Source organism: Bos grunniens, chromosome 9, assembly GCF_055505025.1.
Source record: "Bos grunniens cultivar Pamir isolate PY7600 chromosome 9, Bosgru_T2T1.0, whole genome shotgun sequence".
Classification (NCBI taxonomy): domain Eukaryota; kingdom Metazoa; phylum Chordata; class Mammalia; order Artiodactyla; family Bovidae; genus Bos; species Bos grunniens.
In genome coordinates, this window is record NC_141173.1 from 40,341,091 (window position 1) to 40,358,884 (window position 17,794).

The following is a 17,794-nucleotide window of genomic DNA, read 5'->3' on the forward strand; positions in this document are numbered from 1 at the left end:
GCAGCACATGTCACTCTCAGATCATTATTTATATGTCTACTTCCTCTACTAGAATGAGATCCCAGGAGGGTGAGCAATTATGTCTTGTGTGTGTGCCTGCTAAGTTGCTTCAGTCGTGTCTGACTCTGTGCGACCCTATAGACTGAAGACTGCCAGGCTCCTTTGTCCATAGGATTCTCCAGGCAAGAACAGGAGTGGGTTGCTGTCCTTCCTCCAGGGGATCTTCCCCACCAGGGATCAAACCCTCATCTCTTCAGTCTACCTGCATTGGCAGATGGGTTCTTTACCACTAGTGCCACCTGGGAAGCCTGATTATGTCTTACTTACTTTTATATACTCATCATCTAGCACTATGTACTGAATCTTAATTCATATCCAGGATTTGTAGCTGACTAAACATTCATGCAGTTTTACCTAGTTAGTATAATAAACACATTTCCTTTAGAATTTTAATGTAATTGCATTGACAGTATGAGCAGATTAACCAGGACCCTAATTTTTGACATCTAGGTTGTTTCTACAAATGACTTTGTATATGGCTATCTACGAATTTTCTTCAAGTTAAAAATGCACTGCCAGATTATCCTCCCCAAGAACTATTTTCCAGGCTACCATCATTGAATTGGTATCTTTTTCCATTAAAACTTCACCAGCATTTATGTTCAGTCGCTCAGTCGTGTCTGACTCTTTGCAACCCCATGGACTGCAGCACCAGGCTTCTCTGTCTTTCACCATCTCCCAGAGCTTGCTCAAACTCATGTCCATTGAGTCGGTGATGCCTTCCAACCATCTCATCCCTCTGTCGTCCCCTTCTCCTCCCGCCTTCAATCTTTCCCAGCATCAGGGTCTTTTCAAATGAGTCAGTTCTTCCAATCAGGTGGCCAAAGTATTGGAGTTTCAGCTTCAGCATAAGTCCTTCCAATGAATATTCAGGACCGATTTCCTTTAGGATTGACTGGTTGGATATCCTTGCAGCCTAAGGGACTCTCAAGAGTCTTCTCCAACACTCCACTTCATAAACATCAATTCTTCAGCGCTCAGCGTTCTTTATAGCCCAACTCTCACATCCATAGATGACTGCTGGAAAAACCATAGCTTTGACTAGATGGACCTTTGTTGGCAAAGTAACGTCTCTGCTTTTTAATATGCTGTCTAGTTTGGTCATAGCTTTTCTTCCAAGGAGCAAGCGTCTTTTAATTTCATGGCTGCCTTAGGTTCCTATTTCTCCTTATTTTCCATGCTTTTAATCCCTGTCAAATAATGAGGGCTAAGTTGGGGGAAATGAGTAGGAGAGCCCATGCACATGTGTGGAGAACCAGGGTGAAGGACATCACAGGGTTAATGAAGGCAGCTAACTCCCAGAGTTCACTTCAACCTCCCTTACTACTTTTTTCTGGAACAAAATCTTTATTAGTATAGTTAACGTACAATATTATGTAATTATAGGTGTACAATGTAGTGATTCACAATTTTTAAAGGTTATACTCCATTATAGTTATAAAATACTGGCTATATTCTCTGTACAATATATCCGTATAGCTTATTTTACACCTAACAGTTTGTACCTATTAATTCCCTGCCCTGAAACTAATTGTTTTTGTAAATAAAGGAGGTGAAATAACTGAATCCCCAAGTTTTGAGTAGGTATTCAAAGGGAGACTTATTTGGAAAAGGTTTAGCTGAGGGACTGCTTAGTGATTAAGAAAATGAGCCAGAGTTTTGAATCTGGACTCACCATTTCTACTTGTGGAACCTTGGACAAGATACTTTGACAGTTTTGGGAACCTGTTTTTGTCATAAGGTTCCATTAACTAAATCCTCCCCAAGGACAGGAATAGTATGTTAACAGAATAAAGGAGACAAACCACATGGTCATTTCAGTGGATGTAAAACGTTGGGGAGGGGTGTCTGCCAAAATACAATACCCATTCGTGAGAAAAACAAAGTATAAACAGAAGTATTATATATAAAAGGTATCCATCTAGGCACCTACATAAAACCAACAGCATTCTTGATGGACTACTCTTCTTAAAATTGGCATGCACAAGCCTTAATAGTACAAAACCCATCTACCAATGCAGGAGACGTAAGAGATGTGAGTTCGATTCCTGGGTTGGGAAGATCCCCTGGAAAAGGGCTTGGCAACCCACTCCAGTATTCTTGCCTGGAGAATCCCATGGCAGAGGAGGCTGGTGGGCTGCAATCCATGGGGTCACAAAGAGGTGGACACAACTGAGCAACTTAGCATGCACACGCAAAGGCTGAGGCGAGGAAAACCCCTAGGGAGCAAAATCCAAGGATGCACTTACTCCCAGATGCCGACTTACACCACCCTGATCTGACCGTACTCCTTGAATTTCACTCCCTAGGTGTCTTCCCAACCTTAAAATAGTCACAAGCTGCTCTTACCATTTACACTCAACATATATTAGAGGTCCTAACAGGTAAACAGGTAAGAAAATAATTTTTCAAACCAGTAAGCAACACAGAGAACAGACTTATGGACATGGGGAGAGGGGAGGAGAGGGTGAGATGTATGGGAAGAGTAACGTGGAAACTTACATTACCATATGTAAAATAGATAGCCAACAGGAATTTGCTGTATGGCTCAGGAAACTCAAACAGGGGCCCTGTATCCACCTAGAGGGGTGGAATGGGGAGGGAAATGGGAGGAAGCTTCAAAAGGGAGGGGATATATGTATACCTATGGCTGATTCATGTTGAGGTTTGACAGAAAACAGCAAAATTCTGTAAAGCAATTATCCTTCAATAAAAAATAATTTTAAGTGAGCTTATTTATTAGCAAGTTCTCATGATACAAGAGAAAAAAATTTTAATTGTTATCTGTGAGTTATCAATTGGAAAAAAAACCAATTCCACTGATAGATTTTTACCAAAAAATCTTAAAGTTATGACAATCAAAATCACATAAAACATTATACCAAACATTGCTGAGAAAAAGACGACAGATGGATTCAACTCAATCCTAATCCATCATAGTGCCCATCAGGACTTTAAAAAGAACTACTCCAGACACTATTAGAAAAATGAAGACAGACTAGGAGAAAATATTTACAAAATACACCAAAAAACTGTATCCAAAATATATAGTTCCATATCTCATTAATGAAAAGAGCCAATTTTTAAATATACAAAGCTTTCATTCTAAGAATACAGTAATGGCTAACTGAACACATGAGAGCGCATACTCATTAGAGAAATGTAGATTAACACAAGATACTACTACACACTCAGAAGCCACAATGCTTGTATGAGGAAATGTTCATAGCAGCTTTATTAATATTTTCTCACAATGGAGAACCAACAAAATGTTCATTTAACAGAATAGCTAAACAAATTGTAGTACATTCATACAGTGGAATACTACTCGGCAATAAGAAATACATGGGTTCAACCTCTCAAAACGTTGTACTTATGAAAGCATTAAGTGATTCAATTTAGTTTCAGAGCTGGGATGGGGAAGGAAACCCTACTCTTTAGTGAAAAAAATCTGGATAGTAGTTAAACTACCTAGAGTAACGCTTCATTGCTTAGGTAGTGGTATAAGGGAACTTTCTTTGGTCCTGATGTGGCTGTGGGCCAAGAGTGTACATTCTTAAAACTTGTAAAAGATTTGTATGTATCAACTTTTTGTAAATCTGACCTAATGAGGTGTGTGTAGCAGATAGTTCAGTGTACCAGAGCAGAACTGAGGACTCTGAAGCTAGAGTGTGATGGTTCAAGAAGAAATTTGAGTATACATCCAATTTAGATGTTTAATTATAAATATCAACCTATTTGGGGGTCTTCTAACTCACGTGTGTTGTCAGTTGCTCAGTTGTGTCTGACTCTTTGTGACCCCATGGACTGTAGCCCGCCCGGCTCCTCTGTCCATGGGACCCTCCAGGCGAAAAATATTGGAGTAGGCTGCCATGTCCTACTTCAACAGCATATGGGACATCTCTTGACACTGCCAAAAGTTTTCTTCCAATCTGAGTTACATCACAAACCTCTCTGACTCTGCCTCAATTTCATCCTAGGTTTCTGGTTTGGGCACTCAGGAAAATGCTGGATTACAAGTAGTTTGAAGATGGTTCAGTTTGGGAATAAGAACTGACATTTCTCGCGTTGTAAAGGACTAACAAAGTAAATCCTAAGGAGCAAATGGACGTGGGGAGAAACTAGGGAAGTAAAACAAACTGATGGGGATCAACAGTGGACATGCCTGCAGTGGCCTTCTGTAGTCTCTAAAGGTAGAAATGGGTGGGTAGGAATTCAAAGGACTAACACTTCTTCCACTGTAACAAAAAGAGAAAGGCAGATGAAAATGTAAAGTTTGAAGGTGGGTAGCTGGGAAGTGGTGTTATCTGGCTAAGACAATAGAAGTCTTTTCTCTTTCATAGTGTGTCACATTTACCACATTCAGATTATGTCCCTGAATCTCATCAGTTAACACCAGGTGTTTGCCGAACTCAAGCCACCTGTCCCTATAAAAAAATCTGGCACTGTAGGACTGCACACACATTTAGCATCTTGCTTTTCTAAGATCAACCTTTTCTTTTTAGAGCTGGGCTCTGTGGCACTCAGGAATCTTGGTTCACTGACTAGAGAGCTAACCTGTGCCCTCTGCACTGGGAGCACAGAGTCTTAACCAATGGACCGCCAGGGAGGTCCCTAAGATCAACCCTTTTTAACTCAGATTTTGGACAATATTCTGATAAGCTTATTTTAAGAAAGATCTGAAGATAATAAAGATTCCAGTTTTTAGCTTATTGTATATGAGACTGAAGAACTGAAATTTCGCCAAATGATGAGATACGTATCTGCATGGCACAAAGATCAAAAGCTTTTAACTATGTTCTAGTTGCAAGAACTGAATTAAACTCTGCTCCCCACCCACCAGGAAGTACCTATTCCATAATAAATGCTGGAATATTCCATCTCCAAACTTTTCTAGTTCCAAACTCTAGCATTCTTATTCTACTTACACTTTTCCTACTCTGATGACCTGGGATACAGCCCAGATGATTTCCTTTCAGCTTCAGTTATGAAGCTACTATCAACAACAAACGTTTAAAACTGTTCTCCCAGAACTTAAAGATCTTTATAACATCTCCCATAACCTTAAAAAAAAACATTAAATATTGATTCCTTCAATTAATTATAAAAACTTTATATAGAGTCTACTATTTGGTCATGTATACTATTTAAAAAAATACATTGACAGAAAACTTTCTGAATGTCACTAGACAATGAATTAAGCAAACCTTTATTGAATTTTAAATTGTGGGTACAGAAATACATTCCAAGTGATTTATGTCCAACACCATGAAGAGAGAAATTATGGCACCAAAATTTTCCCTCCTCTATCATACATATTAGGATTAATTTAGATTACTAGTCAATCTATTTTTCATTTTTTTCTAGGCTTTGTTCCATACAAAATTTGTGCAGGTCTTCAACATGAAATAGAAATCTTTTAAATCTATTAGGGGAAGGAAAATCAGACCTCAAGCCAATAAATGTCATCAAATCTACTGGGACGCTGTTCAAGAACAAAATCCACTTTGAGCATTGGTCCTCATAATAGCACCAAAACATTAGGTACTGTGCGTAATTATAGAAAATCAGAATGATTCATTGATTGAAAGCTTCTTCAATGAAGCTTTGAATCAACAATGCGTTTAAAATAAAAGTCAAGTGTTCCAACCACTTGATTTCAAATCAAGCAGATTTTATGTTCAGAAACACTAAAAAAAAAGTGTTTCCATTATAAATACGGAAGGAACAAAAGCATCACTGCATCACTCCAGAAAGAATCAAAAATTGTTTGAGGACAAGAAGAAATACAAAATTGAGTCAACTTTGCTCTTTTATCAACTGCTTAAATGTCCATGTTAGCAAATACAGCTAAAAGATGCCAACTCTTTTATGCCTGTATTTTTAGGTCATTTCCCAGCAATGATTTTGTAATTTTGTGTGTAACGTTTTGTGGATAGCATTCTGCTGCACTGAATATGTCTGAATAACCTTAACAGTTCTCATTCATCACCTGATCCTATTCCATGGTGAAAGGAATACAAACAAGCAAGAGGAAAGTCAGAACACTATTACATGTAGCATAAAGTCATGGAACTTTTAAGTCACAAGATGGAAAAGACATTGACTCTGCTTTGAACCAAAGTTCATGGCATATCATTAACAGAAATTAGTGGAAATGGCTACGAAAGTAAAAGTTAAGGTGAATCATCTGACCTGACTTGATTTGTTGAAACCGATACCTTTATCTTAAATCTCGTTAATAAATTGTGATAAAAATGCTTTTGTACTACTGAGCAAGTTAATAACGACATGGTACTTATGAGAAGCTCATTTCATTTAATGGGGGACACCAAATGGCACAGTTTCCATACAGTTCTGCCAATATTCCCTAGTACCAATCTACGCCTTCTTTGCTAATCAACAATAGTTTATTCCAAAAGAGTGCATGGCAATGAAAAATGTCAAACTCCATTGACCTTAAAAGAAAATTAAGCCTAGGGTCTACCCCCGCCTTCCCCCTCTGGGGTATAGATTCGTATAAAACCCACAGTGTAAGTGTATTGCTTTATTGAGGGGGTGTGGTTGGGAGGGGAGACACCATGGTAACGGTAGGAATCCAAGTAATACAAGTACAGGAAGCAGTGTTAAAATATAAATACACAGAAGGGATAGTTTTCTTAGAGGACTCCACTCGTGGAAGAAAAACTTTAATTGCTGTTGCAAAAACATCTGTATGAAGTAGAAATTGGTTTCAATAACGTTAGTAGAGAATATGTTCTAGAAAGTGGAGGTAACTGGATGTAAAATCCTGGCAGCAATTAATAGAACAGTCCCAGATGGCTAGGCTGAGGCCAACACCTAATGAGGACGAAAGCCTTGTCTGTGGGGAATTTTGGATGACACCTGGAGAAATATTACACTGTGCGTAAACCAAATTGAATTGTTTTCACAAGTGTTGTAAAGTTTCGTATAGTAAAAGGTTTTTTCTACATGCACTTCAATTTCACAGCAAGAGTGGCATAGGATACCTAAACACAGAAGAGAGCATTCATGCAAGATATCTAACTCCTTGATATAATAATGCATACAATTCAAAATGATTACACTATCATTACATCTAGGGCTTTCTGCAACTACGAGGTGGTGGTTATGGAAAGCATGGCCCTTGGTATCAATATCTAAAAAGCAGCCACCACCTTCTTCTATGTGTGTTCTCTTTTTGCGTTTTTTCTTCATGTTTCTTAATCAACTCTGCTGTTGTTGCTGCTTCTTAGCAAAACTGGTAAAAACAAAATTGTAATCATTGAACAAAGCGCTCTGGCAATCAAGACGTTTAAAACCTTCAATCTTCTGGGGTGAGGAAAGCACTGTGCGACATTTAGAACTCTGGGGGAAAATGAAATTAACCATTAGCGTTTCCAATATGCAGTAATATTTTCAAACAAAGTATTTAAGACTGCTATTTTAGTCAGACTGTAGCACTGGGGGCTTCCCTGGTGGCTCAGAGTGATAAATAATCTGCCTGCCAGTGCAGGAGACACAGGTTTGATCCCTGATCCAGGAAGATCCCACATGCCACAGATCAAGTTAAGTCCATGTACCATGACTGAGCCCTTGTGCCCTACAGCCCGTGATCCACAACAAGAGAAGCCACCATTAATGGGAAGCCCACGCCCTGCAACGAAGAGTAGCCCCTGCTCTCTACAACTAGAGAAAAGCCTGTGCAGCAACGAAAACCCAGCACAACGAGAAATAAATAAATAAAATTAAAAAACTAAAACAACAACAACAAAACCAACCCCATGGAACTGAAATATTTTAGCTGACTTCCTAGGGGCTGGATGCAGTGGGACACTTTATGTCTTCTGGCACCACCATCCCCAAGGTCTATCAACAGGGAAAATAGATAGGATAAGAAGAGCTCACGAACTGGGCTAGATATAAAGTCTAATGATAGGCATAAAGCTTCTCATCTACCAAACACCTCAATTAGTAGTATCTCTGGTTATCTCTGGCTGATTATATGGCATCTCAGAATACATTTTATGACATGCCTCACTATCCTTATTTTCTGTCAGATTTTATTGTCGATGAAAAAAATGTTATTACCTGATTTACAAACAGGGTGGTCACAAATTTTCCTGGCTTGAAGACTTCCACAACTTTCCTGATCAGGTCATCATAGGAGGTCTGACTTAAGTTTGTTTCAAAGCTAACATAAGAAAATTCTGGTTCTGGAGTGATGTGAATAGTCCAATAAGTTCCCTTAAGAGAAATAGCTTTGTGTTAATAATGGAAAGGGCACACTTAAAGGTTTAAATTATTAAGCAAGATATTCTTACTTACATCCGATTTCATCCCATTCATTGAATACCCACAAGGATTGAACATTGTGGCATCAATGACAGAACCTGGTATCAGGTCACGAATTCCACTCTCCTGGGAAAAAAGCCAAAGACTGATTTAAAAGCAAATCTGGAAAAGAAATAGAGAATGAGCCAAAATATTTAGCTGCCAAGCAGGATACAGAATTATTATTGAAAATGCTTACACGAGTGACATCCTTTGCAGTAACACCATCTTTCATGTAGAACTGGTCCATAACTGCTGGGTCAAGCTCACTCATCAGAATTTCCAGGGTTTGATCTGGCTGATTGATTACCCTACTCTCTGGGAAATCCAAAGTATACAAGTACCTATATAAAAGTACAAAATAGTTTCTAAAAATGACAACTGCAAGTTTAAAAAGAAATCTTATATAAAACAAAAATTCCATCAGATTGGGTCCAACATACCAACAGTCAGAATTCATGCGTCCCATACAATATGCTGCTCCATCTGTTGAGGCAGGAGAACAAAAAATAAATTTAACAGATCCATCTGATAGCAAGTAGGCAGGATCCCCCTCCCCCTTTAAGAAAACATTTTATTGGCTGTCATTTAGAGATGCTCTTCAGCTAATAAGCCAGTCTGAATGGTGCTGAGAAAACTATGGTTTACTCTCCCCTAAGACTCCATCAGGTGATGGAGTTTGGTCGCCTATTTACCTACTCTCTCCAGGAAATGAAGTTATGCAGTGCGTCCTCCTTTCCATGGTGTTTCAAAGCCTCACTCAACAAAGTTAACAGCTGGTTGAAATTTAAACTAAATTATGCACGGCACCCTGATATAGCCTAGTATAAAGGATGAGGTAATAACAGGTAGGATGGAAATCTTTTAAAGATTTTCTTTTTCAAAATCACCCTTGTGAATGACTCTGCGCCAGGTTACTAAAATCATCTTAGGTTTTTAGCCTCTTCTAGGGTATAAGGGTGTTAGATTAGGTAACCTTTATTTCCCTGTCCTTGAAGCTCAAAAAGGAAGGTCTATAAATAAAAGCTTATATATATGGATAGAAGTAAATCTTGCCAATTTAGTTGAAGCGACACTACAAACTCACTTCGGTTGACCATTCTTAAGCCAGCTCAACTCCTGTACAGCATGGTAGACAGTTTCTTAACATGGACCAGTGTCTTAGCATGGGTTTATGAAGTCATGGGGCATTTTTCTGGATGAAGGGATCACAGCCTTCATACCCACTAAAACAGACATAAATGACAGCAACTGGCTAGAAGATGAGTCCTCCATCTGGCAGATGATCAGTTACTTGATTTTTTTCTCCCATCATTTCAACAGTTACACAAGAATACTCAAAAATTTGTAATCAGCTAAACTGATACATTTAACTTAACTATATATAGTGCTATGTTTGATACACAGGCACACACACACACAACACACACACATCCAACTTCAAGAAGCAGGACTCAATTCTACTTAAACTTACTTGGGAAAATTGCATTAAGGAACTCTATTTCTTCCTGGAAATTCCGGTGTGGGTACCCTTGGTGAGAAGGCTTCATGAAATTCTTACGAGAATAAAAGAAGCTCTAAAAGACAGACAGATAATTTCACACACAGAATTCTATCACCTTTCCTAAACCAATATACTATTTTCTACATATACATATCAAAACCAAAACTATCTCCACAAATATTCTTTCCCAGTGACACTTAACATATATTGTAGTGCTTTATGTGTGCGTATGCTCAGTCGTTCAGTTGCGTCCAGCTCTTTGCGACCCTGTGGACTATAGCGCACTTTGCTGGCTGACAAAGAAAAACGAAGGCCGCTGTGTCAAAGAGCAAGGTTTCACACCAATACCCATGAGTTAGTGTTATATAGAGACACAGAGTCCTAACCACTGGACCACCAGGGGATTCCCTAGGGCAGGAGTTTGTGAGCTTTAAAACAGGCATGTAATAAAAATTTTGTGGGAAAATATGTATTGTATATATTTAGTTTCAAAAGAGTGATCCAAAAATTAACATATTGCTCAATTTAGATCTTATAAGGATCAACAAAAACAGTTTTAGGTCCCAATGACAGCTGTCCTTTGCCCTAGGACAAATTGAGTAAATTATTTACTAATATTTACAAATTAAGTTAAATATTAAAATTCAACATCTTATCACAATAATTAAAATCCAAGTATAAAGTCTGATAGCATTCAAGAATTAACTGACTATTGCTCTTTAATACAATCAGTTCTTTATTATGAAGTCTAGATGATTTTCCTTGCTTTCCCTTCTTTTCTTACTTTCTCCACCATTCATAGTAATAATGTTAAAGAATTAACTACTGAAAGTATCTGGTTTTCTTTTCTTTCATTTTGAGTTTTATCCCAATTCCTTCTCTGGTTCCTCCACATTTTCTGTTGTCCATGAGTAACAGGCATTCTTTCTCTCCATAGTGTGAGTGTCCTTAGTCATTACAATTGAACAAGTATACAAATTTATTTACCAGGCACATCACCGAACTCTTAACGTTTATACCCGACCAAAAGGATAAATGTTTTTTTGACTACTTACTTGAATTGAGTCAAACCCACTGTAATCCCTAGCAAGTTTCAACAGGGGAACCAGTGCTTTCAGCAAGAGGGTGGTACCACATGTCTTCAAAATGAAACGTCTCTTGGAGACAAACATGCTACTCTCACTGCAGTTTAAAAGAAAGTCACAATATTATAACAATGTTTATGTACTACTGAGATGCTTAATCTATTATTATTGGACTATCATTTAAAGTGTAAATTTTTGGCTAATAATTTTAAACATTAAGTTCTCAAGGAAGCAAATAATTCTTCCTCTTCTATTACATGAAAGATCCCACAGAAACATAAACTAGGTATAAAGCATACTAACTCATTACACAAACCTTCTTTTACAGGTCAATTTTCCTCCACACCTAACCTAACCTAGGACACTTACTAAATTCATTCTTTACCTCGTCTTGAACTGCCTGCTCTCATGTGTACGTCTGTAACCATCTCATTACTTTTTACTGGATAATAAGTTCCATGAGGAAAGGAATGTTTGCTTTTACTATTATATCCCTAGGGCCCGGCACCTAATAGGCATTTGATAAACATCTGTATATGTCAAATATAGACTTAGTAAAAGCAGGCACCGTGTTCAATACAATAGCCTCAAGGCCCAAAATTCTATCTCTGTACCTAAAAAAGAACTCCATGGCTTTCCTCTCTTAAATAACAGCAATCCTATTTCTATGGTAAAGCTAATTTTCACTCTGCTTCAAGCTTTGATAGAGAAGCACATACTAAAAATAAAAGAAGTGAGGGCAAGGGAACAATGCCATTCAATCCTCTTTTACAGAAACTCCCTGCTAACTCCAGGGTAAAAAAGATGGCAGCCACCTTGAAGAGCTATTAGGTAAGACTTCAAAAACCCTACTGCCTAGGGACACCTGAAGTAAACATTTTATTTTACACCGTATTTTTTTTTAAAAAAGGTAAAAACAATTATAGAACCAGTATACAGAGAAACAATTAACTCTTCCACATAAAGTATGATTCATACTGAAATCGGTTAACCAATACTATTTCAGAGGACTTACCTGAGTACATAAGCTTCCTGCTTGTCAGTTTTTGTCACACTTATGATTGAACATTGCACATCCTTCAAAAGTATGTCCCACTCGGATCTATTATTTAACCAAAAAGAGGATGATTAATTTATAACAGTACTTGCCTACTCTCATAAAAATTACAAAAGTCTCACCATGATTTAAAATCATACTTTGTATTTTTTGTCTCATTCTTGCTCCACCTTCTCTTATGAATGATATGTTAATGAAGTAACTTTTGGAAGCAAGTGAGGTTGGACACTTGTTGCCAGGAAGGCCCACCTTGTGATTAGAAGGCTGGAATGTCTTATCCAGCCCCTGACCTATGGATGGGGAGAAGGGCTGGAGATTAAGTTCAATCACTATGCTGCATGCCTGCTAAGCTGTCCAACTCTTGGCAACCCCATGGACTGTAGCCTCCAGGATCCTCTGTCCGCTGAATTCTCCAGGCAATACTGCAGTGGATTGCTGTGCCCTCCCTCCAGGGGATTTTCCTTCTTTTATGAATACCGACATTTAATTTTCTTTCAAAACAATCTACATTGACATATACACCAAGTAAGATGGATGCATTTTGCTACAGCATGTTAAGAAGCAAACCAAAATCCAGGAAAGTATACTATGTATTTGCAATTTATTATGAAAAAGACAAATAAGACCCAAATAAGACATTTCTCCAAAGACGACATACAGATAGCCAACAAACACATGCTCAACATCACTAATTAAAAGAAATGCAAATCAAAACTACAATGAAACATCACCTCATACCCATCAGAATGGCCATCATGGAGGGGGTGTGAAGAAAAAGGAACTAACTCTTCTTGCGCTGTTGGTGGGAATATAAATCAATACAGCCACTATGGAGAACAGGATGGAGGTTCTTTAAAAAACTAAAAATAGAGCTACCATATGAACCGTGAACTTCCAGATGTTCAAGCTGGATTTAGAAAATGCAGAGGAACAGAGATCAAATTGCCAACATCCACTGGCTGGATCATGGAAAAAGCAAGAGAGTTCCAGAAAAACATTTACTTCTGCTTTATTGACTACACCAAATCCTTTGACTGTGTGGATCACAACAAACTGTGGAAAATTCTGAGAGAGATGGGAATACCAGACCACCTGACCTGACTCCTGAGAAATCTGTATGCAGGTCAAGAAGCAACAGTTGGAACTGGACATGGAACAACAGACTGGTTACAAATTGGGAAAGGAGTACATCAAGGCTGCATTTTGTCACCCTGCTTATTTAACCTATATGCAGAGTACATCAGGAGAAATGCCAGGATGGATGAAGCACAAGCTGGAATCAAGATTGCTGGGAGAAATATCAATAACCTCAGATATGCAAATGACAGCACCCTTATGGCAGAAAGCAAAGAACTAAAGAGTCTCTTAGTGAAAGAGGACAGTGAAAAAGTTGGCTTAAAACTCAACATTCAGAAAACTAAGATCATGGCATCTGGTCCCATCACTTCATGGCAAATCGATGGAAGTACAATGGAACAGTGAAAGACTATTTTGGGGGGCTCCAAAATCACTGCAGATGGTGACTGCAGCCATGAAATTAAAAGACTCTTGCTTCTTGAAAGAAAAGTTATGACCAACCTAAACAGTATATTAAAAAGCAGAGACATGACTTTGCCAACAAAGGTCTGTCTAGTGAAAGCTATGGTTTTTCTAGTAGTCATGTATGGATGTGAGAGCTGGACTATAAAGAAAGCTGAGCGCCAAAGAATTGATGCCTTTGAACTGTGGTGTTGGAGAAGACTGTTCAGAGTCTTCCGGACTGCAAGGAGATCCAACCAGTCCATTGTAAAGGAGATCAGTCCTGGGTGTTCATTGGAAGGACTGATGCTGAAGCTCAAGCTCCAATACTTTGGCCACCTGATGAGAAGAACTGACTCTTTTGAAAAGACCCTGATGCTGGGAAAGATTGAAGGCAGGAGGAGAAGGGGATGACAGAGCATGAGATGGTTGGATGGTATCACCGACACAATGGACATGAGTTTGAGTATCTCCAGGAGTTGGTGATGGTCAGGGAGGCCCGGGGTGCTGCAGTCCATGGGGTAGCAAAGAGTCGGACATGACTGAGCGACTGAACTGAACTGATGAACCAGTAGTCTCACTCCTGGGCATATACATATATATATCTGGAGAAAAATATGGCTCCAAAAAATATATGCACCCCAGTGTTCATTGCAGCACTGTTTACAATAGCTAAGACATGGAAACAACCTAAATGTTCATTGACAGAGGAATGGAAAAAGATGTGGTACAGGTATGCAATGGAATTATTACTCAGCCATGAAAAAGAACGTAATAATGCCATTTGTATCAATATGCATGGACCTAGAATTGTCATATTGAGTGAAGTCAGCCAGAGAAGAAATATCTAATGACATGCCTTACATGTACAATCTAAAAAGAAATGGTACAAATGAACTTATTAACAAAACAGAAACAGATTGGCAGATTTAGAGGAAGAATTTATGGTTAGGGCGGAAAGAACAGGGAAAAGGCATAGTTAGGGTGTCTGGGATCAGCATGTACACAATGCTATATTTAAAATGTATAACCAATAAGGTCGTGCTGTGTAGCACAGGGAACTCTGCTCAGTGTTATGTGGCAGCCCGGATGGGAGACAAATTCAATGGATACATGTATATGTACGGCTGCCTTCCTCTGCTATCCACCTGCAACTATCACAACATTATTAATCAACTATACCTCAACATAAAAAAAAAGTTTAAAAAAAAGAAAAAAAAACCTAAATTCCTACATGATCCTTTACTGTTTCTTAAAATGTCACCCTCAGGGTGAGTTATTAAAAATATTCATTTAACAGAATTATTCTGTTAAAGCACCAGATATATATATATATTCCACTTGAAATGTTATCTTATTTTAATCTACATAAGTGAAGCTTACTCATTTCATTGCTAATATCTTAGCTGTTTATAGAACCCATCCATAAACTTAAATATAGATTATTTTTTCAAATATTTTTTCCATAATACACTCTTCTGTCAATCTGACACAAAACGCTAAAATTTTTGACCAGGATTTGTTCATTTTCAGTGTCCATCTGAAATTTTTTCTTAACATTGTTCCAACTGAGCCATTCCTACTGATCTATCTTCAGTTCACTCACTCTTTTGTCATTATTCTACAAGCCCATCCAGTAAACTTTCTATTCCAGTAGTTATTTTTCAGTTTCATCTTCTGCTTCTTTGCTAAGATTTGTTATTACTTCTTATAGCATGGTTATGATAACTGCTTTTAAATCCTGACCTGCACCACCTTGAGGTTGAAGTCTACTAGACTATCTCCCTTTGAGGCAATTTCCTTATTGTTTTTTATTTTTACATAAGGAAAAATTTGTGATTGCATCCTGGATATCACATTATATGATTTTAAATCTTCAAACCCTATGGAGCATGCTGATTTTTAAAAAACTATGTTAGCAGACAGCTGAAATGGTTAAATTCAGTCTTCTTGTTCTTATCCAACTTCTATGTGTTAGGTTACTATCTCCATAATCTCCATGACAACGCCTAGCTCAATAGTTGGGGGGGAGAGGGGTGGGGGGGGGGTTGGTGAAGATGGCCTGCTTCTTGGTCCGCTGGCTAGAAAGCCCAGGCTTTAGTTCCCGGCTCTGCAGCAGTCTACTACAGGACTGCCTGAGCTACACAGCAAAGAACAGGGTAAAAAAAAGCAAAGCAATACAAAAACAAAAAAGGGATTTTCCCCACTCTCTCTAACCCAAAGGGGCCCCCTTCCATTCCTTGTCCACATTCCAGAAAAAGACCTAAGAGCTCAGTTTGTGTGCAGTTCCGGGTTTATGGCAGCTTTTGAGACCATCCCAGGAGATACCAAGAGAAAAAAGAAACAAACTCATGGATATTTCAGTGATGTTTTGAGTTTTGGCTTCCTTCTCCAATGCACCTAACTTTTACTTTCCAGAGTCCTCAGCTGCTGCATGCATTCTGTCCAGGGTTTCTAGATGCATTCAGTGAGAGTAGAGTGTGCTTACTCCACCTTGATGGAAACAAGAATCCTCCTGCACTCATTCTAGCATTGTTAATAAAGTCTGCAACCATACTCTTCCTCACCTAAAAGAAACCCTTAAGTAGTCAGTAGTTTTCAAAGTCATGGTATGAAAGGAACTGCTTTAAAACATTCTAAGTCAAACACAGTTGAATAGTCTATCAACCAAGTGATTATAAAAACAATCTAGAGAACTGCTGGCTCAAAAAATACAGGGCAGGAAAAATGTGACAGATTTAGAGTTGAAGAAGTCAATACAATGCTATCCATAAACATAAAGGGGAGAGAGAAAACAGTTGAGAATTTCAGCAAATTATTAAAATCACATTTTGGTAGAAAAATAAGCCCCTTATTTTTTTCCTAAATAAAGCTTTTTTGGATCCTAGCCCCACCCAGATCATGATAAATCTCTCAAATACTATGCTCTTTACAAATGATAGTACATGGACTGAATGATCTTAGTCACTCTGCCAGAAAAGTAATACATAAATGGCATGCCATATTTTATTTATTTTTAATCAGTTAGTTAATTTGTGGTTGAGCTGAATCTTTGTTGCTGCATGTGGGCTGTTCTCTAGTTGCAGCGCATGGGCTTCTCACGGCGGTGGCTTCTCCAGGTGCACTGGCTTTAGCAGCTGCAGCAGGCAGGCTCTAGAACACAGGCTTCAGTAGTTGTGGCTCACGGGCTTCGTTGCTCTGAGGCATGTGGATCAAACCCTTGTCCCCTCCATTGGCAGGCAGATTCTTATCCACTGTACCACCAGGTAAGTCCCATATTTTACATTAAAAGTTTTTAGTCTGTGGTTTAATAAAAATAGAACAAATTGAAGTGTTTACATGGGAAAACATACAATTAAGATAAGAGACTTCTATGTCATCTGACTGAGTAAGACTAGAAATGGCTAACTGGCTACTTTTTTTTCCCCCTGATTGGACCATTTTTAAAGCCTTTATTTCAATGTTGCTTCTGTTTTATGTTTTAGTTTTTTGGCCCCAGGGTATATGGGATCTTAGCCCCCTGACCAGGGAATCAAACCAGCAACCCCTGCATTGGAAGGCCAAGTCCCAACTACTGGACTACCAGGGACGTCCCGTATCCTTTTTTTGGGGGGTTGGGGGTGGCAAGCAGAACAGATTGTAGATTGGAAAAAGACAGTCTCTTGGGCAACTGGTGTTGGGAAAACTGGATCTGCACACAGAAGAATGAAATGGAATCCTTACCTTACACTGCATAACTCAAAATGGATTTAAACACCTCAATTAAGACACAAAACTATAAAACTCTTAGAAGAAAACATGGGGAAAAACTTTATGATATTGGACTTGGCAAAGCTTTCTTGGATGTTACACAAAAAACACAGGCAACAAAAGCAAAAATAGGCAAATAGAACTGCATCAAACTTAACTTCTGTATATCAGAGGAAAACATTCAACAGAGTGAAAAGACAAGGTACAGAACTGGAAAAGTACCTGCAAATCTTACATCTTATAAGAGGTTAATATCCGGAATAAATAAGGAACTCCAACAAGAAAAACAAATAACCTAATTTAAAAGTAAGCAAAAGGTCTTAAATAGACAATTCCCCTCCCCTCAAAAAAGATATACAAATGGCCAATAAGCACATAAAAAGATGCTCAATGCCACTAATCATAAGACAATGCCAATCACAATCATGATACCACCTCGTGCTCATTAGGATGTCAGATACCGAAAAGGAAAAATGGAAGAACAAG

At 38.4% G+C, this 17,794-nt stretch overlaps 1 protein-coding gene and 1 long non-coding RNA gene across 3 annotated transcripts in view; one reads left to right on the forward strand and one right to left on the reverse strand.

Annotated features, from left to right (window-relative positions):
* Positions 1-17,794, forward strand: part of LOC147365838 (uncharacterized) — an 85,709-nt gene that overhangs the window by 40,629 nt on the left and 27,286 nt on the right. The gene's annotated exons all lie outside the window — the stretch shown is intronic.
* Positions 5,233-17,794, reverse strand: part of AMD1 (adenosylmethionine decarboxylase 1) — a 55,252-nt gene continuing 42,690 nt past the window's right edge. For both annotated transcript variants that reach the window (XM_086317324.1, XM_086317323.1), the window contains exons 2-9: positions 11,999-12,085; positions 10,954-11,080; positions 9,869-9,971; positions 8,838-8,880; positions 8,594-8,738; positions 8,389-8,481; positions 8,152-8,307; positions 5,233-7,428 (exon numbers count right to left, since the gene is read on the reverse strand). In XM_086317324.1, coding sequence (XP_086173450.1) covers positions 7,288-7,428; positions 8,152-8,307; positions 8,389-8,481; positions 8,594-8,738; positions 8,838-8,880; positions 9,869-9,971; positions 10,954-11,070 — 798 coding nt within the window. In that variant the 5' untranslated portion in view covers positions 11,071-11,080; positions 11,999-12,085 and the 3' untranslated portion in view covers positions 5,233-7,287. The remainder of the gene's footprint in view (positions 7,429-8,151; positions 8,308-8,388; positions 8,482-8,593; positions 8,739-8,837; positions 8,881-9,868; positions 9,972-10,953; positions 11,081-11,998; positions 12,086-17,794) is intronic.